The 25,567-nt window shown below is 43.5% G+C and overlaps 1 protein-coding gene across 2 annotated transcripts; it reads right to left on the bottom strand.

Annotated features, from left to right (window-relative positions):
• Positions 1–1,880: 1,880 nt before the first annotated feature.
• On the bottom strand, positions 1,881–13,356 carry COMMD7 (COMM domain containing 7). 2 transcript variants are annotated; one of them, XM_073681023.1, is made up of 9 exons: positions 13,198–13,356; positions 10,083–10,136; positions 9,885–9,987; positions 8,820–8,876; positions 8,710–8,747; positions 7,330–7,420; positions 7,028–7,077; positions 6,415–6,463; positions 1,881–2,132 (listed from the first exon to the last, which is right to left on the bottom strand). In XM_073681023.1, the coding sequence occupies exons 1-9, from the start codon at positions 13,318–13,320 to the stop codon at positions 2,056–2,058; spliced, it is 642 nt and encodes a 213-aa protein (XP_073537124.1). In that variant the 5' UTR covers positions 13,321–13,356; the 3' UTR covers positions 1,881–2,055. The 2 variants fall into 2 exon arrangements, with proteins under 2 accessions (XP_073537124.1, XP_073537125.1); XM_073681024.1 differs by having other exon boundaries at positions 10,083–10,133; positions 13,198–13,339.
• Positions 13,357–25,567: the final 12,211 nt, after the last annotated feature.

The raw sequence follows: 25,567 nt of genomic DNA, 5'->3' as shown, positions 1-25,567 counted from the left end.
CCGGGTCTGTACTCAGTTACTGTGCAAAACACATACTTAAAGAGTAACTGTCATTTTAATTATTTCATAAATCAATGTATTTTGCTTTATAAATGTTTTTTTTTTTTTTTTTAAGTTGGATTTAGTTAAAAATGTTGCACCATTTGTCTTGTACAGGCGTTTTGTTTTCCTGCATATTGTTGGCTACAGAATGAGTTAACTGAGAATCCCTCAGTGAATTTTAAATGTGTTATATGATGAGTTGATCTTTGATATGGTCATAAATCACCCCAGATGAGCTCAGAAAATTACTGATAAAAAAAAAGCAACTAGGTACACATTGCATTTATGAACACTGTCGGGCGTATATTCTTAGGTTATATATACCCCACTTGCGCCACAGTCAGGATCAATGCCTAGTCATCTGTCCATCATATGGACCCAATGTAAAAAACAAACAAAAAAAACATGCTGCGTGGTATACGTCTCCTTTTAGCATCCCTCTGTATAGGAAAATGCTGTCTGTAAACAGTGTGTAGGCGCATCTCTCCAAGATGGAGGCCAAAAGAATAGACTTATGGCCTCCGTCTGATGAATGGGAGTGTTACAGTGGAAGCTGGGAAATGCTCCGTACGTATACTGTAGGCTAAGTGCCCAGGCCCTATCTCCTGGTCAGAATGAGCTTAATGACTGATTCTTAGTTAACTCATTCTGCAGACAGCAAAAGACAGTGCAACATACAGGTTATAAAAGGACAAAGAGAATAAAGATGCTTCAGTGCTACTTTACACGTCCCTTCTTGTCCTTATCCAGTTTTTTCCATAGAACAATCCTCCTTTTTTTTTTACAACCAGACCAATGTAGACATCATCGGGGGCTGTAAACCCTCTTTTAGAAAAAAAAAAAGATGCTGCAAAGGGGGAGCACTGTGTCACTCTGCTACAACTTTAGAATACAGTGTATAACAAATGGGCTATTACTGCCCTCAGACTTAATGGCCTTTCATGGGAGATAGGACTACTACCTTGTCAGGACCTTCCTTCTCGGTAACATCAGCAAAAAAATAACATTTGCAGAACTACCTGGTGATAGATTCTTTTACATTGCTTATGTCACTCAAGCGCTGAAAATCATCTGTCAGTGACATCTCTTTAAATGTCAATATATACTTTCTATTTCAGCTTGAGAAACAGCTACAAACCCTCCGAGAAACCCTTGTCCATAAGCATAATATAATTTCTGATGCCTCTTGCTTAAAAATCTCCCTACCATTGTCATAGTTCGCAGCTCTGATGCAGACCTATGTGCCTCCATGGTTACAGACTACAAACAAAACTGTGTGTAGTCGAATCTTGCAGTTATGCTTCCTTCCTTCAGCTCCTTTCTTCCAGATACGGCAGCAGGCTAACAAACGCAGAGAAGAGACTGAAGATGATATGACTGCAGGATCAGTGGTTACAAAATTCAGAAATTTGTATGCAAAAATAAAAACTAAAATTGTTTGAATCGCCATTTTCTCAGACCAGTAACTTTTTTTTTTTTTTTTGCAGGGAAAGCTAACATTTTTATAGATAGGGAAAAAGGAGGGCGATTTTCATTTTTAGAGATAGATGTTGGCTGTGTAACACAGCCAGTATCTGCAGGATATGATGCGGGATCAGCTCCTGAGCCTGCATCATATAAGAGATGTGCACCATACATGTGTGAGGGATGTCAATAAGGGGTTAATATGAAGTTTTGCTGCAGTTTTTCTTTTGCATTTGTGAAAATTAGGCCCTGAGCACCTTCTCAATGGCTCGACACATGTATGGGAAAGGTGCTGCAGCTTGGGTGACCTGTAAAAGGTAAGTGCTGTATGTGTTCCATAATATAAGTCATATTTTATAAAGGGCAGAGACGGGTTTAACAAAGGAATGTTTTAATGTGGGTGCGCAGGACAGTGAATGTATACCACCTATATACAGCAACTATTATATCCATCTTCTGGGCGACTGCCTCCAGAACTGGAGCTGGTACCGATGACCTCCAGGAGGGGGAGCTGGTGAGTGTTCACCGCGATTCTGTAGATGTTCTGCGTCACGTGAAACATTCCAGGCTGCTCTTGGCCCGCTCCATCTCATGTAGGAAACTGTAGAACTGTGGCAGCGTTAGCTCTAAAAAAAAATAAAATAAAAAAATATGTTAAAAAAGTGATTTTTTTTTTTGTCATATAAAAGAAAAATAAAATCTTGATAAAAAATTCCTGGAAAACAGTTATAAGGTGACTTAAATCATTTGCGTTGCCAACCACAACTTGCTTCTGAATAGTGCAGAAAACAGCGCAAAAAGTCACACATTTTACATTTTGAAAGCAGAACACTGCCACAAAAACTTTGATATATGCCCCCTATATTCCACAGTAGGGGGATCCAGCAGTGTCCGATATCATTAAAAGATTCTTTAACCCCTTAATAACATCTGACGTACTAATACGCGTCTGTGCCCTGGGACTTAAGAGCCAGACCCGTATTAGTACGTCATCGCGATCGCGCCCGCACACAGGCTGTGCGGGCGCGATCGCCGCCGGGTGTCAGCTGATTGTCACAGCTGACACCCGGTACTATGTGCAGGGAGCGGTCACGCACCGCTCCCAGCACATTAACCCCCGCGATGCTGCGATCGAAGTCGATCGCGGCATTGCGGGGGCAAGGGGAGGTGATCGGCGATACTCACCTCCTCTTCCGGCTTCCAGCGCAGTCTGCAAAGGCTTCCCGGGTGTTGCCATGACGACCCGATGTCGTCATGACAACATCCGGGTCACCAGAGAGCAGGAAGATTGCTTGGACATGCGCAGTGCATCTCCAAGCAATCTTCACACTGTGCACTTCTGACAGCCTTCATGGCATAGGGATGGTGCTCCATTCCTGTGCCATGCAGGCGATCAGAAAAAAAAAAGTGAAAGTCCCAGAGTGGGACAAAGTAATAAAGTGTATAAACTGTGTGAAAGTGGAAAAAAAAAAAAAAAAAAATGTGCAAAAATATTATAAAAAAATAAAAAAAATAATACACCAAAAATAAAAATATAATGTACCCATCAATAAATATTATTATAAAAAAAATAAAAAAAAAACAATAAAAGTACACATATTTGGTATCGCCGCGTCCGGAACAACCTGACCTATAAAACTGTCCCACTAGTTAACCCCTTCAGTGAACCCGGTAAAAAAAAAAAAAAAAAAAACAAGCAAAAAACAATGCTTTATCACCATACCGCCAAACAAAAAGTGGAATAACACGCGATCAAAAAGACGCATATAAATAAAAATGATACCACTGAAAACGTCATCTCGTCCCGCAAAAAACAAGCCGCCATATAGCTCCATCAGCCGAAAAATAAAAAAGTTATAGCTCTCAGAATAAAGCGATACTAAAAAATATTTTTTTCTATAAAATAGCTTTTATTGTGTATAAGCGCCAAAACATAGAAAAATGATACAAATGTGGTACCGCTGTAAACGTACTGACCCGAAGAGTAAAGCTACCTCATCAATTTTACCACACGCGGAACAGAATAAAAAAAAAAAAAATAAAAAAATTCCTGAATTGTTGGTTTTTGTTTATTCTGCCTCCCAAAAATCGGAATAGAAAGCGATCAAAAGATGTCACGTGCCTGAAAATGGCACCAATAACAACGTCAAGTCATCCCGCAAAAAACGAGCCGTCACATGACTGTCTGCCAAAATCTGGAAAAATTATAGCTCTCAAAATATGGCGATGCAAAAACTAGATTTTACAAAAAATGCGTCTTTTAGTGTGTGACAGCTGTCAGTCATAAAAACCCCATATGATTCTGGCATTGCTGTAATCACACCGACCCGAAGAATAAAGTCGTCTAATCACTTATACCGCACAAGGAACGGCGTCAAAAATAAACTCTTGAGTTAGGATTGGGCTAGGGTTAGGGCTGGGTTTGGGGCTAGGGTTGTGCTGGGGCTAGGGTTGTGCTGGGGCTAGGGTTGTGCTGGGGCTAGGGTTGTGCTGGGGCTAGGGTTGTGCTAGGGTTAGGGCTGGGGTTGGGATTTTTTTCAAAAGTAAGAAAAAAAGATGACGATATGGCGACTAGTGTTGAGAGCAAGTGCTCGCTACTTGAGTTTGCATCAGGTGCTCTGGTATGCATTGAGTATCATGGGTATTTGAGTGACATGCTCGAGTCTCTGCCCCATATGCTTCGCGGCCAAAAAACTTTACGGGGATTGCCTGCCATGCACGAGCGATCCCCGCATGTTTTTTTTTGGGTGTCTAATAACCGTGAAACATGCGGAGCAGGGACTCGAGCATGTCACTCGAGCACACGCTGTACATGGTGCATACCTGAGTACCCGATGCAAACTCAAGTAGCGAGCACTTGCGCTCAAGAATAATGAAAACTTATTCAATATGATGACCTAATGTAAACAAATAATGTGCCGTACCTCTGGGTTCAAAATGTTCACTATACACCTTAATAAAATCTTTGAGGGGTATAGTTTCCAAAATGGGGACACTTGTGGGGGAGCTCCACTGTTTAGGCACATCACGGGCTCTCCAAACGCGACATGGTGTCCGCTAACAAATTGAATGGAAAATCGGCTCAAGTTGTTAGCGGACGCCATGTTGCGTTTGGAGAGCCCCTGTGTGTCCAAACATTGGAGCTCCCCCACAAGTGACCCCATTTTGGAAACTAGACCCCCCAAGGCACCTATCTAGATGCATAGTGAGCACTTAGAACCCCCAGGTGCTTCACAAATTGATTCGTAAAAATGAAAAAGTGAAAATAAAACACTTTTTCATTTTTATGAATCAATTTGTGAAGCACCTGGGGTTCCAAGTGCTCACTATGAATCTAGATAGGTGCCTTGGGGGGTCTAGTTTCCAAAATGGGGTCACTTGTGGGGGAGCTCCAATGTTTGGGCACACAGGGACTCTCTAAATGCAACATGGTGTCCTCTAACAAATTTAACGGAAAATCGGCTCAAATTGTTAGCGACACCATGTTGCGTTTGGAGAGCCGCTGTGTGCCCAAACATTGGAGCTCCCCCACAAGTGACCCCATTTTGGAAACTAGACCCCCCAAGGCACCTATCTAGATGCATTGTGAGCACTTGGAACACTCAGGTGCTTCACAAATTGATTCATAAAAATGAAAAAGTGTTTTTTTTTTTCACTTTTTCATTGTTACGAATCAATTTGTGAAGCACCTGGGGGTTCCAAGTGCTCACTATGCATCTAGAAAGGTGCCTTGGGGGGTCTAGTTTCCAAAATGGGGTCACTTGTGGGGGAGCTCCAAAGTTTGGGCACACATGGGCTCTCCAAACACAACATGGCGTCCGCTAATTATTCAAGCAAATTTTACAATCAAAAAGTCAAATAGCGCTCCTTCCCTTCCGAGCCCTGCCGTGCGCCCAAACAGTATTTTTTCCCCAAATATTGGGTATCTGCGTGCCCAGGGGAAATTGCACAACAAATTTTGGGGTCCATTTTTTCTTGTTACCCCTGTGAAAATAAAAAAAATTGGGTCTAAATTAACATTTTTGTGAAAAAAGTTAAATGTTCATTTTTTTCTTCCACATTCAAAAAATTCCTGTGAAGCACCTGAAGGGTTAATAAAGTTCTTGAATGTGGTTTTGAGCACCTTGAGGGGTGCAGTTTTTAGAATGGTGTCACTTTTGGGTATTTTCTGTCATAAAGACCTCTCAAAGTGACTTCAAATGTGATGTGGTCCCTAAAAAAATGGTTTTGTAAATTTTGTTGGAAAAATGAGAAATCGCTGGTCAACTTTTAACCCTTATAGCTCCCTAACAAAAAAAAATTTTGGTTCCAAAATTGTGCTGATGTAAAGTAGACATGTGGGAAATGTTATTTATTAACTCTTTTGTGTGACATATCGCTCTGATTTCAGGGCTTAAAAATTCAAATTTTGAAAATTGCAAAATTTTCAAAATTTTCGCCAAATTTCCGTTTTTTTCACAAATAAACGCAAGTGATATCGAAGAAATTTTTCCACAATCATGAAGTACAATATGTCACGAAAAAACAATCTCAGAATCAGGGGGATCCGTTGAAGCGTTCGAGAGTAATTACCTCATAAAGTGACAGTGGTCAGAATTGTAAAAATTGGCCTGGTCATTAACGTGCAAACCACCCGCGGGGCTTAAGGGGTTAAAAGGAACCCGTCATCTGATTCATGCTGCCCGAACCATGATTCAGCTGACAGGTCCCCTTTAATGATCAGGCAGAGTGTTCATAAACCGCTCTGCCTGATCACTGAGTAGATAATCCTAAACCGCAGATGTCATCGGGTAGTAGGCGGTTCTCCAGGTCACTGTCGTGGCCGATGGACCGGGTCGTGTGAATCGATTGGCGCCAACTCTAGCAGCTAATCTTTTTACTGTCAATAAATGAATCCTAAATACTCACCTACGTAGACCGGCTCCAATTGGTTTCCTTTTTTAATAATCATCTTTAACTGAAAAAAAAGAAACAACTACCGTGAGCTGAAGAGTACAAGCGTGAATCCTGCCATGACGTATACAACGTAATACACGGACACATATACCTTGACTAAGCCCTAAAGGGGTTGTTCGGTCTGAATCGACAAGTCTGCAGACTTATGAATCCTCACATTGCGTGCACTGCGCACTGTGAGGATTCTCCGGTGTGAGCACCGGGAATGTTGGTCATATGACAGCGAATATGTAATATGCATAATCCCGGCCACAATCCGACTAGATGGAAGAAGCCTCGCTCAATGCAAGTGTATTGAGCGAGGTCGGAAACAGTCTGACACCGGAGAATCCTCACAGTGTGCACAATGTGAGGATTCACAAGTCTGCAGTCACAGATTGTTTTAATTTGAACAAAAAAGTGCATCTTCCACTAGAGGATTCAACTGTGTGGAGTTGTCACCCACAAGGATGGTGCCGTTTCTAGGTAAAGTGGTGTGGACCATGGTCTACAAATGGTCAGTCCACCCCCTGGCACCTATACAGGGTTATACCCGGTCCAGTGAGAAAACGAATCTTTGCTCCACCTGCAGGAATATGGTTCCGGCTTTCTCCAGTTCGCTGCTTGCTGCCATAACTACAATAGAAAATGACGGTCACTGCGCTGTTATAAAGATGCACTCCGAGGATCAGACTAAGGCCACGGCCCCACTATCAGTATTCGGTCAGTATTTTTTCTCAGGAGTGGGAGCCAAAACCAGGTGAGGAACAATCAGAGAACAGGTATAATAGAAACAAGTCACCAATTCTGCATTTATTACCCACTCCTGGTTTTTGGAGAAAAAATACTGACCAAATACTGATAATGGGGCCGTGGCCTAATACTCACCCCCAAACTTCCACTCCATGTCCACCAGCTGGTTAATACTGAGCGTCCGCCCCACTGCTAGCCGGGTGAGAGCCGGGGCATCGCTGCTCCACTGCAACGGAAGCAAAGACACCAAAACCTTACATTGTACAAGAAACAGAGTTGAACGGCCAATACCATAATATCACAGAGAAGTATTCCCTTCATTTAACACATTAAAGGCAGATCTTAATTCTACCATTCACCTAGGGGTGGTGCCATCCGTCCTTGTCCTAGTAATGCACATGGACATGACAGAGGCAGGGGATGCGCCACGCGGCTCCTTGCTCAATGCAATCTTGTATTTCATGGTTCCTCATTTGTCTTGGAGGGAACCTGTCAGCAGGTTTTGTACCATAAACCAAACTCATCTGTTAGCTCACTGTAATTCCGATTAAATCCAGACTTTCTTTTTTGGAATCCTTGTTTCAGATCCAAAGTAATCCATTATCTAATTTTTATGCAAATGAAGTGGAATTTCAAGGCCCTGGTACAGTACTTCCAACTCTCCATCCTCGTTCCATCTTTCCCTGCCCATTGTCTTCCGAAGCCCCTTGACTGACAGGTCACTCTTGTCCGACTGACCTGCCTCCCCCATCTGATATCTCGCGCAGGCGCTGTCATTTATGGTGGCGCTGCATGCACCGTTAAGTCCTGAAGACGCAGCTAGATCAAGACCTTGCATCTGCGCCGCCCTCCCCTGAGAAGGCGACCAATGTGGGGAGTGATGGCACCTCTGCGAGATTTCGGACTGGGGAGGCAGGGCACTCAGACAATAGCGACCTGTCAAGTCAGAGAGATTTGGACGTCAGTGGCGGGGACGGACTGACAGAGGACGGACAGCTGTGAGTGCAGGGCCAGGCCTGATGCACTCGCGCCTCATTTCCATGAAAATTGGATAAGAAATTACTTGGGAACAGAAGCGAGGATTACTAAAAAAGAAGGTATAGATTTAATCTCAATTACAATGACCTAACATAGATGTGTTTTGTTTATGGTGCATAATCCTGCCAAAAAGTTCCCTTTAATAGATATGGTGCAGGAAGAAATAGCAGCCATCAGCCCTGGTTGAGGATCAGGGTACAGAGACCACAGCTGAAAGGAAGAGGTAGAAGAGCCCAGCTGGGCACAGTCATGGCCGTTTGGCGTCGCTGATGTTTCACCCTAAAGCAGACCGGAAGTGTACAAAGTCAGAGAACGTCTGTACACCATGAATCTGTATCCCAGGAAAGATGATCAATAACAGATGGGCACGTCACCCCGCTGAGCATTTCTGTCTTTTTGTGATCAGTACGGGTCTCAGCATCCTGATCCCAACTGATGACAACCTCTGATACCTTCTAAACAATAGTTTCTTCTCACCTCTTTTGCAAAAATCCCGGCCTTCTCTTCATCCAACCCTGCAGAAAATAAAACACACAGATGATGAATCCCATCAGTGCAAGCAGAGGAGCAGTAACTACTATCCTCACCCAGAACAACCAGGTCAGACTGCAGGTCCTCTGACTTCAGACTCCTCCTCAGAGCACCTGGAAAAGTTCAAAAGACTCTTTCTAATCATTTTGACATAAAAATCCCTTGCTGGGCAAATACGCTCAGGCTCATAATCTGTCAAAAGGGTTGGTCTGACGACATCTTGTTTCACAGTTAGAAGCAGAAGCCGGCGCTGCACTCACCTCTCCCACAGCTTCTATCACCATGGGTCCAAGGCATCTTTATAGGGGGCAGAGATGCAAGAAACTGTAGTAAGTAACTGCAGTGCTGCCTCCTGATGACATCTTGTTCCAGGAGGGGAGATGGATGCTGCAGGGAAGCAAGTAAAGCCCCAGCCTCCTGTGATGTCACGTTTGAGACTCTTCTCAAATGTGACGTCACATGAAGTACAGTAAAAAAACAAAACACACAGATAGAAGAGTAGGGAATTGTATAATAAAGCAAAATACAATAAGTGGTTAGGTTGTAAGGATAGATAATTAAAAACAACATTTTAGGTGCTGGATCACCCTTTTAACTCAGGTTTCCAAAGACACCAAGCAGTTAAAAGAAATGACATGTCCATTTTTTTGTTCTTTTCTGTTTGGAACATGCTCCACATTTTACAATAGAAAAATGCCTGAAAGATGCCTGCTTGTCGTTAGTAGCAGTGATGAGCAAGCATGCTCCTTACTCGAGATTTATGAGCATGCTCGGGTTTTTCGAGCATCTTCGGCGTGCTCAAACGTGATGTTTATGTCACTCCGTGAGCATGATTTGCGACTGTTTGACAGCTTTAATATATGTGAGGAATGCCTGTTTGTTAGGCATTCCTCACATGTATTAAAGCTGTCAAACAGTTGCAAATCGTGCACACGGAGTGACTAAAACATAACATTTGAGCACGCCGAAGATACTCAGCGAGCACCCGAGTTTTTTTTCAGCAGCCAAAACCGGCAGTAAAAATGCTGCGTTAAAACGGACCGATTTTCAATATTTTCACTGTGTTTTGTGTGAACATAGCCTTAGAGTGTTTTCAACAGCCAAGTGCTGATCATCCTCACCGTTCAGAACAAGAAGCACGCTCCTCACGATACTTTTTAAAGGGCCCAGGCTGATCCCGTTGTCTTTGGCGAAGTCTTCAAGCTGAGAAGTAAATTGATCCACCTGCAGAAAATAAAGAAAAACACATAGTCCGGCCCACCAAAACAAGACAAGTGGGGGGAAAAGGGGCACAGCTCAAGGATCGGACGTAAATTTACCTCTTTCTGTTCTTTGAGGAAAGAAAATATCGCCAAGCAGAGACGTGACACCTGCTGGAGAGAGGATCACAGGTAGTATCAGTACAAGAGCGGGAGACATCAGTAAAAACAGGGGTCTGCAGCCGCCCCCCACCAGCCAGATGTTATAGATGGGTGCCCCCACTGAGTGGAGCAGACCCCATCTAAGATAAGCACAGAAGATACAGAATGTCTGTAAAGCGCTGTGGAATTAATGGCGCTATATAAGTGAGTAACATAAATATAGTGTCACTGCCTGTATTTTACTCCAGAGCTGCACTCTGCTTCTTATATTTCTTGTCCACTGTCTGCACAAAAGAGGAACTAGTGATTTGTATTCTGGTTAGTGTCCTATTTACACCAGATCCCGTACAGTTATCTGATGGAGGAAAATGTAAGTGCCCCCTGTCTTATAGGAGACAAAGAAGACTGATGGCAAGTTTACTGGCTGACAATAAGCTGAGTAGTGAGTGCAGCTCTGGAGTATAATACAGGATGTATTGCAGGATCAGTACAGGGTAAGTAATGTAATGTATATACACAGTGACTCCACCAGCAGAATAGTGAGTGCAGCTCTGGAGTATAATACAGAATGTAACTCAGGATCAGTACAGGATAAGTAATGTAATGTGTGTACACATAACTCCACCAGCAGAATAGTGAGTGCAGCTCTGGAGTATAATACAGGATGTAACTCAGGATCAGTACAGGGTAAGTAATGTAATGTATATACACAGTGACTCCACCAGCAGAATAGTGAGTGCAGCTCTGGAGTATAATACAGGATATAACTCAGGATCAGTACAGGATAAGTAATGTAATGTATGTACACAGTGACTCCACCAGCAGAATAGTGAGTGCAGCTCTGGAGTATAATGCAGGATGTAACTCAGGATCAGTACAGGATAAGTAATGTAATGTGTGTACACAGTAACTCCACCAGCAGTATAGTGAGTGCAGCTCTGGAGTATAATACAGAATGTAATTCAGGATCAGTACAGGATAAGTAATGTAATGTATGTACACAGTGACTCCACCAGCAGAATAGTGAGTGCAGCTCTGGAGTATAATACAGGATGTAACTCAGGATCAGTACAGGATAAGTAATGTATGTACACAGTGACTCCACCAGCAGAATAGTGAGTGCAGCTCTGGAGTATAATACAGAATGTAACTCAGGATCAGTACAGGATAAGTAATGTAATGTATGTACACAGTGACTCCACCAGCAGAATAGTGAGTGCAGCTCTGGAGTATTATACTAGCTGTAGCTCAGGATCAGTAGAGGATAAGTAATGTAATGTATGTACACAGTGACTCCACCAGCAGAATAGTGAGTGCAGCTCTGGAGTATAATACAGGATGTAACTCAGGAACAGTACAGGACAAGTAATGTAATGTATGTACACAGTGACTCCACCAGCAGAATAGTGAGTGCAGCTCTGGAGTATAATACAGGATGTAACTCAGGATCAGTACAGGATAAGTGATGTAATGTATGTACACAGTGACTCCACCAGCAGAATAGTGAGTGCAGCTCTGGAGTATAATACAGGATGTAACTCAGGATCAGTACAGGATAAGTAATGTATGTATACAGTGACTCCACCAGCAGAATAGTGAGTGCAGCTCTGGAGTATTATACTAGCTGTAGCTCAGGATCAGTAGAGGATAAGTAATGTAATGTGTGTACATAGTGACTGAACCAGCAGAATAGTGAGTGCAGCTCTGGAGTATAATACAGGATGTAACTGAGGATCGGTACAGGATAAGTAATGTAATGTATGTACACTGTGACTCCACCAGCAGAATAGTGAGTGCAGCTCTGGAGTATAATACAGGATGTAACTCAGGATCAGTACAGGATAAGTAATGTAATGTATATACACAGTGACTGCACCAGCAGAATAGTGAGTGCAGCTCTGGAGTATAATGCAGGATGTAACTGAGGATCGGTTCAGGATAAGTAATGTAATGTATGTACACAGTGACTCCACCAGCAGAATAGTGAGTGCAGCTCTTGAGTATTATACTAGCTGTAGCTCAGGATCAGTAGAGGATAAGTAATGTAATGTATGTACACAGTGACTCCACCAGCAGAATAGTGAGTGCAGCTCTGGAGTATAATACAGGATGTAACTCAGGAACAGTACAGGACAAGTAATGTAATATATGTACACAGTGACTCCACCAGCAGAATAGTGAGTGCAGCTCTGGAGTATTATACTAGCTGTAGCTCAGGATCAGTAGAGGATAAGTAATGTAATGTATGTACACAGTGACTGCACCTGCAGAATAGTGAGTGCAGCTCTGGTGTATAATGCAGGATGTAACTCAGGATCAGTGTAGGATAAGTAATGTAATGTATGTACACAGTGACTGCACCAGCAGAATAGTGAGTGCAGCTCTGGAGTATAATACATGATATAACTCAGGATCAGTGCAGGATAAGTAAAGTAATGTAATGTATGTACACAGTGACTGCACCAGCAGAATAGTGAGTGCAGCTCTGGAGTATAATACAGGATATAACTCAGGATCAGTGCAGGATAAGTAATGTAATGTATGTACACAGTGACTGCACCAGCAGAATAGTGAGTGCAGCTCTGGAGTATAATACAGGATATAACTCAGGATCAGTACAGGATAAGTAATGTAATGTATGGACACAGTGACTCCTCCAGCAGAATATTGAGTGCAGCTCTGGAGTATAATCCAGGATGTAACTCAGGATCAGTACAGGATAAGTAATGTAATGTATGTACACAGTGACTCCACCAGTAGAATAGTGAGTGCAGCTCTGGAGTATAATACAGGATGTAACTCAGGATCAGTATAGGATAAGTAATGTAATGTATGTACACAGTGACTCCACCAGCAGAATACTGAGTGCAGCTCTGGAGTATTATACTAGCTGTAGCTCAGGATCAGTACAGGATAAGTATTGTAATGTATGTACACAGTGACTGCACCAGCAGAATAATGAGTGCAGCTCTGGAGTATTATACTAGCTGTAGCTCAGGATCAGTACAGGATATATAATGCATGTATATTGCAGCCTTCCACCCCTCTGACGTCCATGTGGCTCCACTCTTACCTCCCCCGACAGCTGCTTCATATTCTGTATGTCAGAAGCCACGGAGTCCGGCAGAGGAGCCACAGAGCAGCGCAGCGCCATGATACCGGAGACGGAGCGCCTCCCCGCCTGATCACACATCATGTGACCTTCATACAGCCAGACACTAGAGGGCGCAGCAAGGATGAGTCCGTCCGTGACTGTAATCCCCGGCTAAGCAGTGAGAGCGGAAAAGAGTCGCTGTAAGAACCTGTCCTGCATGTTATTGGTGGGTTTGTCATGTAAGTCTCGGACATAAACGTAATAAATCCATTTCTGTATTACTGCAGGAATATTAATGTGGTGATGAATAACAGAGTAGTATTAGTATACATACACAAAGGTGACACTGCAAAGAAAGCAATGCTACCTGTGTATGAGATATATTACATGTCCACATACAGTGCATGGAACGTGCGTCTAAAATAAAAAATTAACGCCGGACGATTTTTCATTTTGCGTTTTAGTTTTTTCCTGTTTTTCCAAGAGGCATACTTTTTTTTTTTCTGTCGACAGCCGTGTGAAGGTTTGCTTTGTGCGAAACGCGTTGTAGCGGTGAATGACCCCATTCATTTTACCGTACCGTGTGCTAAAAACAGGAAGAAAATCCATTTGAGATGAAATGGTGAAAAATATGCAATTCTACCATTGGTTTTTGTTTTCACATTATTGATTGACTTGGAAACCTGATTTCCCAGCTCAGTATGATTGTGACAATACCAAACTTCATAGATGTATTTTTTTTTTTTTAAGCGGTCAGAAAAAAAATCTGAATTTTGTAAAAAAAAAAAAAAACACAACGTGGTTTCTGTCGCTATTATCCAAGATCCATAATGTTTTTATTTTTCCATCGATGGAGCTGTGTGATGGCTTATTTTGTTGTGTGGCGCACTGTTTATTGATCCCACTTTGATTGCTTTTTATTATGTTTTTTAGGTTAATGTGGTGCTTGAAAAAACACATCTGTCATTTTGATTTTTTTTCTTTTTAAGGTGTTTTCTATACGGGTAATACATGAGTTTTAAAGATGTGACGATACCAGATTTGTTTATTATTAAACTTTATTTATTTAAAAAAAAAACATTTGAACTTATATGTTTTACATTTGTTTTTACATTTTTAAAAACTTATTATTTTTAACTCTTCTTAGGGGACGTGAACCTGCAATCATCTGATACTACACTATTGCAGTATAGGCCACGTGCACACGTTCAGTATTTGGTCAGTATATTACATCAGTAAGGCTGTGTGCCCACTATGCGTTTTTTAAGCGTTTCCGCAGCGGCAGAAACGCTGCAGAAACGCTTAAAAAACGCATGGTAGAAGGCCTGCCATGTTCCACAATGATAATCCGCATGTGCTGTGCACATGCTGTGGAAATTTCCGCTGCGGATTATCATTGCGGAAATAAACACAGCACTACCAATTATTTTGCGGAAGCGCTGCGTTTTCGCCGCCATTGACTTGCATTGGAACGCATGGATTCTTCATCACTGGATTTGTACATACAGAATCCAAGCGTTTCAATGTGCGGATGGTACCCGGGTCTGGAGAAGAGGAGACTCTCATCCGGACCCGGGTACCATAGAAACTGTAAGAAAAAGAATAAAATAAAAAATAAATATATTTACCTTCTGATGGCCCGCGGTGCGCTTGTCTTCGCTTGCTGGCAGCTCGCGATGGACTGAAGGACCTGCCCTGACGTCATTTAGTCATGTGACGGCAGGTCCTTCATTGCAGTGTACCGCGAGCTGCCGGCAAGCCAGGACGGAGCGAATAAAGACACCGGGAGCCATCAGAAGGTAAGTATATTTTTATTTTTTTATTTTTTACCATTCTTTTACGGTCATACTATATAAATCCATGCCGGTTGCATGGATTTATATAGTGTGACCAAGTTGTCAAGGACTTTCCAAGTGATGCTAAAATCGCTTGGAAAGCGCTTGACAACCCGCATGCGGAAATGCATGTGAAGAACGCTTTACTTCCGCTTGTCCCTGGCAGGAAAAACGCATGTACAATCCGCATGTACAATCCGCATGTACAATCCGCATGCGTTTTTTCTGCGAGGGAGATGCAGAAATGCTCAGGATAAAATCCAGAGCATTTCTGCATTGTGGGCACATAGCCTAATTGTAAGTCAAAACCAGGAGTGGGTGATAAATACAGAAGTGGTGACGTGTTTCTATTATACTTTTCCTCTGATTGTTCCACTCCTGAGTTTGGCTTACAAATACTGATGCAAAATACTGACTAAATACTGAATGTGTGGCTGTGGCCTTATAGTGTAAGGCTATGTGCCCACGATCAGGCTATAGCAGCACTTTGGAAGCAGTGTATTTTCGCTGCGTCCAAAGCGATGTGTCCGATCACGCAGGTAAATCCGCATGTGTTCATTAAACACATGCGGAGTTATTGCGCTCTATACATTCCATTGGGGACATTTCTGTTGCGGAGACCAGAGAATTGACATGCTGCAGCTCGTAAACCCGCGCTGCCGGTGAGTTTACGCGGCGTCAAATAGAAGCACAGTGGGCGTGGGATTTCTATTAATCCATTCACTGTGCTTCTACTGTACAATGCAGGGTTTTGGACGCAGCGCAGGTGAGCTGCGTCCAAAATGCTGCCATTATGGCACATATCCTAAATCACAGTTTTCAATGAAGCTCATCCTGTGGAGTACCAAGATGGCAGTGACAAGGGCCTTCAACAGGCCCCCAGCTGATATCGTAACCTATCGGTTACACTTGATCGTGTCGCAGGGGGCCGATGTGCTGGCGAGCACAAATAACCAATGCCACTGTCAGGGATTAACAGCAGCATCTAAATGGTTAACAGTAGTGGGTGGAGTTCAGCTCCGGCGCAATCAAACAGCCGTATAAATTGGAGCGAGATCGGAATGCAGTGCACTGACTGGCCGGTGGCTCTCCCAACCCGAGTGTGACAGCTGCATTTTTCATTGGTTACCATTCCCATGAACTTACTTTTCACTTATTTGGCTTTTATTTGTCGGACTACAGTGATTTATTAACTTGCTAGATTTTCACAGTGAATACTTTGGTATTTCATCATGATGAAGAACACATACAGTGTTTGAAATGCGTTGTTGATTATTGTCTGTTTACCACTCTTACATGGTGTCAAGGATACATAGGCGGGGGGGTCACGCAGATCAAACCACTGTTACCTTTTTGTCAGCGGATGGACCTCCACTGTGTCCATTCGTCAGGACACTTACACAATTGAATGACAAGTGATGGACAAAGCCGCAGCTGCTTCCACTACTAGGCCAGTTATTGATGACCTCACGTGGGGGCTGTTTGTGGGATGGTCTCAGCCCTTTAGGATTTTATGAGATCCCCAACTTACAAGATATCTCCGAATCTGAAGGTCCCAGGCATTAGATATTGACGTCATGTTTTCTATCGTGATTTTACCTTTAAGTAGAGACCAAATATTACCTAGTTCTTATCGTCTATTGGACAGATATTAAATTAGAGGCATTCTAGTGGCCCCACAGCGATGTTTGAATCACGTCCGTCGCTTCGTTACCACGCTGTTACAATCTACATTCCATAAATATTGGATCAATAGAAAACCCAATATTCCTATCTGTACCCCAGAGACGACCGTCTAGATGCACTCTCATACAAAAGCTTTGAACTCAGGATGCTTCTTTCCTTGGACAAAGGCAGCTTCTCCACTTCGCCACCTCTGCATATACAAATCTCAATCTGGCTGTCTTTTTCCCAGCAGATATTCTGTTCCCACAATAGACCTCTGTGGTAATTACCTGTCCACTGCAGGAGGTCTCCTGCTTCAAATAAGATTAAAGCGTTATCTCTCTCTGGGAACTCCTTCAAGATTGTTGGAAGACCATTTCCGGTGACTACCTCTTGAAGTTCATCAAGAGAATGCCAAGAGTGTGCAAAGCAGTCATCAAAGCAAAAGGTGGCTACTTTGAAGAACCTAGAATATAAGACATATTTTCAGTTGTTTCACACTTTTTTGTTAAGTATATAATTCCACATGTGTTAATTCATAGTTTTGATGCCTTCAGTGTGAATGTACAATTTTCATAGTCATGAAAATACAGAAAAATCTTTAAATGAGAAGGTGTGTCCAAACTTTTGGTCTGTACTGTATATTCAGTGTGAGGTCTACTTAAAAGTACTTAAAAGAGTTTGAAGTGCAAGCTCTTGTCCCTGATGTTCTATGTGAGGGTGACATCTGGAGATGTCTTATGGATTTAAATTTTTTTATGACACCTGCATTTTAAATTGAAAAAGTAATTTTACTTCATTCAGATCGAGCTGGACAAACTCACGTCTTTTCTTCCAACTAACACCCCGCAACGGCTTCTGTTCCGAGCTTTCCAAGATCAAAATTTGGATATATATACTGCAGGTGAGCTGGTGATTTTTCTTCATCATTATAGTCTTATACCGTTACTGATATATTTTTTTATTTTATACCAGTCTATAGTCTACCATTCATACACTCAGTTTATATTATAATCAAGGTTGTTTATACCTCTGATACCTGTGTATATACATTGATATTTCTATACTAAGGGGTATAATTTTTAGTGTCGTTTCCTCTGGTGTTGCTGCCTTTTTCTGCTATATATCACTTTTTATATATGATTTTACCTTTTTGCTTTAATAAAGATTTCCATTTTTAATAAATTTCTGTGTTATTCTTGCTGAATGGCCGTTATTTTCTGAAAGGGTATGCGTTTTTGTCCGGCTATTTGTAGCATGTGGTGATACATTTATTAGACATTTACAGAAATTATTTTTTTTCCTATTCATCTGTCACCATCACCCCTTTTCTATCTGTGTAGTTGGACTATGGGCGGACATATCATTTGTACAACCCGACAAGGAAGTAAGGGGGCCCTTTTCTACCTCTAAAGCTGGTGGAATTGTGCATTATGATGAGCCCTATATTGTTCTTACACAGGGACCCTTTTCTGTCTGTGTACACCAGAGAGTAGAACCACTGATCTATCTCAAAATGATTATTTTGTTTCTTCAGATTTTGCAAAGTTAATTTGTGCTCCTACCAATTTTCTATTAGTGAGATACACTTATTGTACATATTCCCATCTCCTCTCCTGCGGCGTCACAGTCACTAGGAGATTTACACAACCGAACACTTTATGGTCCACATGCGTGAGTACCCTATCAGAACAGTGTCCTGGGTTGCTAGCAAACGGTCTAGTCCTGCAACCAAACACTGCACTGACTGCAATACACCAGCGATCTGAATATCCTGTATTGTGCTGGCGTCTGATTGCTAGGCATAGGTCGCATATGCTTCGTAATAGCGGTTACAAATATCAGAGCTACATAGGATATAAATGGAAACACCACTCCTATCATTTTAACCTTCAGTGGATATAAACATATATATATTTTAGTGGCCTTCATCTCCAATCATGGCGACCAGTGTTGAGCGAGTATGTTCTGTCCGAGTATTTACAGCTGCTCGGTGATATGGTTGAATCGCTCCCGTGTGCATGATTTGTGACTGTTTGACAGCTTTATTACATGTGAGGAATGTGTAAGAAATAGACGTTCCTCACATGTAATAAAGCTGTCAAACAGTTGCAAATCATGCACACGGGAGCAATTCAACCATATCACCGAGCAGCTGTAAATACTCGGAGCTCGGCCCTAGCATACTCGGCGAAAGAGTTAATAGAACATACTCGCTCAACACTAATGGCGACTTGATGGATGGATACTCTGTAGGAAGATCGATCTTGTGCAAGCCTAGATAGGTCCACCAGGGTCTTCTCCGCCGTTATCGTGATAGTATCAAGCCATCGGGTTGCTGGAATTCCTCTTCGCCTTGTCCCTTCTATTCTTCCGACCATGATGTCCTTCTCCAGTGATTGCTCTGTCCAAAGTAGACAAGTCGTAACTTGGTGATCCTTGCTTCCAGTGACATGTCTGGCTTGATTTGTTCCAAAATTGATTTGTTTGTTCTTCTTGCCATCCATGGTATTGATAACATCCTTCTCCAGCACCACATTTCGAAGGCGTTGATTCTTCTTCTGTCTTGTTTCTTTATCGTTCCGGTTTCGCATCCGTATGTTACCACAGGAAAGACCAAAGGAGCCGTGTCTTTGCCCCAGTGAAATGTTCCTCGATTTGAACACCTTGTCCAGTGACTTCATTGTTGATTTGCCCATAACTATTCTCCTATTGACTTCCGGTGTCATCTCTGCATCTTGAGTTATCATTGATCCGAGTAGGTTGAAGTCCTTTACAACTTCCAGTTCTTCGCCGTCCAACTCAAATGTGTCCCGGGCATAACCTGACAGTAGTCAATATCTTTGTCTTCTTTGTGTTGAGCAGCAGTCCCATGTTCGAGCTTTCCATCTTGACACTCCGTAATAAGTCCTTCATTCCATCTAGGCTTGTTACTATCAATGTTGTATTGATATAAATATAACTTTGTTAATTGTGATAGTGTTTAATAGTTTTCACAGTTATGTTTCATTGAGTAGGTCGTCTTTGTGTACTTCAAGACCAAAGTTTGTGTATATAACAGCTGTCCAAGACCAACTCTTATATACAGAAACATCGGGCTCGAAATAGGTGTCGTGCTTTACATGTATGCAATCTTGTCATGTAAAAAAAAAAAAGCCGGTAGCTTCAAAACGCGTTATGTTTTTAGACTGATGGCAATATAATTATTTATTCTGTTATTGATGATTTGGAAGACTTATTCCTGACTTCTGCGTCCACGAAGATGTCCAATTTTTTTGGTGATTGTTATGACCACGGAGGAAAAGAAGGAGCTGGTGATAAAGCCAGGACAGGTGAGTAACAACATCTCCATACTCTTTCTATAATCCGCCTTATACTAGAATTTTATTTTGGGCGCATTATACTATTTACACCAGGCGATCCTATTTTTACCCCACTAATGACTCTGGACAATTGTTAATCCACCTAAGGGGTAAGCAGGAATCTGGATCTTGCCAAATTGGGTCCACTTGGCCATATCCTCCTTGCAACATTAGAAGAGCTTAGAACTACAGATGGGCGAACCCGAACAGTAAAGTTTGGGGTCCGTACCGAATACCTACTGTTCGGGCACGGACCCCAAACACGGACTACCTCAGGAAGTCCATGTTACAAGTGATGGGCGAGCACTAAAATGCTCGGGTCGAGCACATTGGAATACTCAGGTGCTCGACCCGAGCAACGAGCCCAATGTAAGTCTATGGGAAACTCAAGCATTTTTCAGGCGGCTCCCCCCGGCGGTCTGCAGAGGGCCTAAAAATTGCCCAAATCGATGGAAACAGTGCTCAAATGGCATGGGAACAGCGTGGGGAAGACACTGCTGTCAACAACGTTGTCAGAGGTATTACGCCACTTTTACGGACTCACAATAAAACATACTAAAACGAAACCAAAATGGATTTTCCTGGGAAATATGTTAAAGAACATCCTTTCCAGGGTAATGACTTGTATATAAGGCAAAATAAATAACCAAAAACAAAAATACTCCTCCACACCTTGGGCTATGTTCACACGTAGCGTTTTTGATGTGTTTTTGCACTTTTGCATTGCTTTCAACTGTGACAAATTCATTCACCGGGAAATGTCATTTTAACATTTTACAACCTTATCTGGCCATGTGGTGTGTGAGACATGATCAGACACATCCTGTTTCATTTATGAAGGAGGGACTCTGAAAGTCACCAAGCCTATTTTTATAGGGCCATCAGGCGGCCTTTACTGTTCTTAAAGGGCCAGCAGTCGGCCCTCTCTATTCTTAGAGAGCCATCAGCTGGCTAGGCTTTGTTGTTCCCATTACTAAAGAGTGGGTCTCCTATACTGTTTTTGCGTATGCAGTGAGTGGCAGGGCTGCCCAAAATTTGGACGCACGCCAATACCCCTTTGAAAATTTGGACGCACCCCAATGCCCCTTTGAAGAGACTTAGAGGAGGGCCTCCTGAAAACAATGTTCCCATTATTAGGAAGTGGGTTTCCCATTGTATTTGCCTATGCAGTGAATGCAAGGGTTGCCAAAAATTTGGAGGCACTCCAATGCCCCTTGGAAGAGATGTGGAGGTTAGAGGGCCTCCTGAAAACAATGTTCCCATTATTAGGAAGTGGGTTTCCCATTGTGTTTTGCCTATGCAGTGAATGCAAGTGTTGCCAAAAATTTGGAGGCACTCCAATGCCCCTTGGAAGAGACGTAGAGGGCCTCATGAAAAAATGTTCCCATTATTAGTAAGTGGGTCTCCCATAGTGTTGGCCTATGCCGTGAATGCAAGGGCTGCCAAAAATTGGGAGGCACTCCACTGCCCCTTGGAAGAGATGTGGAGGAGGGCCTCATAAAAAAAATGTTCCCATTAGAAAGGAGCGGGTCTCCTATACTTGTAATGCCCTTGCACTAAGTGTATGGGCTGACAAATAAATACCCCTGGGGGGTATACATGAACATACTGTATAAAAAATTTTTTTTACGGGCATCATAAACACCCTTTAACCCCTTTACAGTCTGTGACGTATTAGTACGCACGGGCTGTAATCCCCCGGTTCAGTGAGGGCTCCGGCGGTGAGCCCACACTGAACCGAGCACATGTCAGCTGATTATTACAGCTGACATGTACCCGCAACAGCCGCGGGTGGAATCGCGATCCACCCGCGGCTGTTAACATGTTAAATGCCGCTGTCAATCTCCGACAGCGGCATTTAACGCGCGCTTCCGGGAAGCGCGTCCTAAGCCCCACCCATCGGCGACCCCCGTCACGTGATGCGGGTCACCGATGGGTGGGCATTACAACTCAGGGTCTGCAGCAGACGCCTGCGGTTGTCGGCGCTCATAGCACAGGACCATTTCTGCTGCATACAGGGGATCTGCTGATCCCCTGTATGTAGCAGAGGCGATCGGACAGTTGTTGCTTCTAGTCTCCTATGGAGACTATAGAAGCAAACAAAAAGTGAAAAAAAAAAGGTTTTAAAAATATAAAAAAAATTAAAAAAATATAAAAGTTTAAATCACCCCCCTTTCGCCCCATTCAAAATAAAATAATAATAAAAAAAAACCTACATAGACATATTTGGTATCACCGCGTTCAGAATCGCCCGATCTATCAATATAAAAAAAGAATTAATCCAATCGGTAAACGGCGTAACGAGAAAAAAAATCTAAACGCCAGAATTACGTTTTTTGGTCGCTGCAAAATTGCAATAAAATGCAATAACGGGCGATCAAAACATCGGATCTACCCCAAAATGTTATCAATAAAAATGTCAGCCCGGCGCGCAAAAAATAAGCCCTCACCCAGCCCCAGATCCTGACAAATAGAGACGCTACGTGTCTTAGAAAATGGCGCTATATACTTTTTTTTTTATCAAATGTTGGATTTTTTTTTCACCACTTAATTAAAAAAGAACCTATACATGTTTGGTGTCTACGAACTTGTAACGACCTGGAGAATAATAATGGTCGGTCAGTTTAAGCATTCAGTGAACGTGGTAAAAAAACTAAATAAAAAACAACTGTGGTATTGCACTTTTTTTGCAATTTTACCGCACTTGTAATTTTTTTCCCGCACACGTTATGGTAAAACTAGTAATGGCGTTGATAAGTACAACTCGTCCCGCAAAAAATAAGCCCTCACATGGCCATATTGACCAAAAAATAAAAACGCTATGGCTCTGGGAACAAGGGGAGCAAAAAACAAAAACGAAAAATCCCAAGGTTGCGAAAGGGTTAAAAAATTATGTGGGTGTTGCATCACGGACCACGGTCACCCTGGTGATATGGTGGTGAAGGATGAGGAGAAGGAGGAGGACGAGAGCAAATAGCCAAAATCAGGAAGCTTATACCCATGTGTGGGTGTGAAAAGGTGAATGGGAATACACCTCCCAAAAAAAGACACTGGATTTGAGTTTATGTTACGCTGCTATCATTCGGTGGTGTTGAGAAGTCTGGCCCAATCCAGCCCTTGTTCAGTTTTATAAGAGTCAGCCTGTCAGCATTTTCAGTTGACAGACGGATGTGCTTATCAGTTATAATTCCACCAGCGGCACTAAAAATCCGCTCTGATAAAACGTTAGCGGCAGGGCAGGCCAGGACCTCCAAGGCGTAGAGAGATAGTTCAATCCACGTATCCAGCTTGGATACCCAATAATTATAAGGCACAGCGGAATCACGGAGGACGTTGGGACGGTCGGCAAGGTACTCCCTCAGCATCTTCCCAAACTTTGCACTCCTTGTGAGAGTACCTCACGCCTAAAGGCCTGTGCGATGGGGGGGGGGGTGGGAAAATTCTCCCAGAACTTTGACAGTGTTTCTCTGCCTCTGTTGGATTGGTGTTGTGTCTCTCTCGCCTGTATTCCTTGGTTGTCCAACGAACTGTGACCTCTGCCGCCAGCGTTTTCAGATGGCAATTTTTTTAATAGTTCCGAAGCAAGGGCCTTCTGGTACTGCCCCATTTTTGTAGACCTGTCCGCCTGAGGAATAAGAGATATAAAGTTCTCCTTGTAGCGTAGGTTTCTCCAACCAGTAATGACTGTCACCCAAAATTTTGAGAACGCGAGGGGCACGGGAAAGGCAGCGTAACATAAACTCGGCCATGCGTGCCAGACTGCTAACAGGTAAGCCTTCCGTGTCCTCACCAAAAGGACGACTGACCATGCTCTCCTCTTCCTCCTCTCTGTCCTCAGGCCATCCACGCTGAACAGACGGTAAGACAGTTGTGCAGGTAGTACCGTCTATAGCGCATGAAAGTAGCCCCTGTTCTTCCTCCTCCTCCTCTTCTTCATTGTCACCGAATCCACGTTGGGATGAGATGAGGCTGGGCTGTGTGTAATCACCCTGTATGGCTCCTTGCTCCATATTATTGTGCTCCGCCTGCAATGCATCCTCTTTGATTGTGAGCAGAGAGCGTTTTAGAAGACAGACAAGCGGGATGGTGACGCTAATTATGGCGTCATCGCCGCTCACCATCTTGGTGGAGTCCTCACAGTTTTGGAGGATGGTACATATGTCTGACATCCATGTCCACTCCTGAGGTCTTATGTGTGGAGTCTGAACTGAATACCGACGGCCTTGTTGATGCTGGTACTCAACAACTGCCCTCTTCTGCTCACAAATCCTTCCCAACATCTGTAGTGTAGAGTTCCAACGCGTGGGGACATCACACACCAGTCTGTGAGCCGGAAGCTGCAAACGCTGATGAAACATGGCAAGGGCGGCGGAAGCTGTAGGTGACTTTCTAAAATGAGCACACAGGTGGCGTACTTTAACAAGCAGATCAGGCAGCATCGGGTAGGATTTGAGAAACCGCTAGACCATGAGGTTAAGCACATGGACCAGGCATAGTACGTGTGTGAGCTCGCCTCGCCTCAGAGCCGCCACCACGTTCCGGCCATTGTCACATCTCTTCAGCATTCTGCGGTTTGTCACCTAAGCACATTAGCTTCAGCACAGCCTGTTGCTGCTTGGCCGAGGCAGTGCTTCCAGCTTGTGACTGATGTGGTCATTTCGGAGATGGAGGCTGAAGAGGAGGATGAGGTGCAGGAGCTGTAGACTGTGGGGGCAACCCTGATTGACCTAGGGCCCGCAATCCTTGGCATCGGGAGGATGTGTTCCATCCCAAGGTCCGACTGGGTCCCGGCTTCCACTATGTTAAACCAGTGTGCCGTCAGCGAGATGTACAGTCCCTGCCCACAAGCTCTTGTCCATGTGTCTGTGGTTAGGTGGACTTTCCCGGTAACTGCGTTGTTGAGGGCATGGCTGTTTTGGGACACGTTCTTGTGTAATGCGGGGACGACACACCGGGGTAAATAGTGACGGCTGGGGACCGAGTACCGAGGGATGGCTGCCGCCATCAGGTTGCGGAATGCTTCCTTCTCCATGAGCCTAAAAGGCAACATTTCGAGCGCAAGCAGTTGCGAAATGTGGGAATTTAGTAGTGTGGCCTGTGGGGCGTTGGCTGCGTATTTTCGCTTGCGTTCCAAGGACTTGGGTATGGACAACTGAGCGCTGCGCTGGGACAAGGACGTGCTTCCTGATGCTGCTTCCTGAGAGTGTGCAACGACAGGTGCAGAGCATGAGGCATCTTTGCATGCACCATGGATGGGATTGGCTTGCATACACAACAGCGTAAGAAGCAGTGGTGCCACCCGCAGACACTGTTACTGGACCCTGGGGTTTGGCCCACAAAGTCGGGTGCTTTGCTGCCATGTGCCTGATCAGGCTGGTAGTGTACAGGCTGGTAGTTTTGCTACCCCTGTTGATGCTGGCCTGGCAGGTGGTGCAAATGGCCTTTTTGGTGTAATCGGCAGAGTCTTTAAAAAACAACCAGATTCGG

Source organism: Phyllobates terribilis, unplaced genomic scaffold (assembly GCF_046119375.1).
Source record: "Phyllobates terribilis strain yellow unplaced genomic scaffold, ASM4611937v1 Scaffold_5__5_contigs__length_657084704, whole genome shotgun sequence".
Classification (NCBI taxonomy): Eukaryota; Metazoa; Chordata; class Amphibia; order Anura; family Dendrobatidae; genus Phyllobates; species Phyllobates terribilis.
This window is presented reverse-complemented; position numbering and strand designations above follow the sequence as displayed.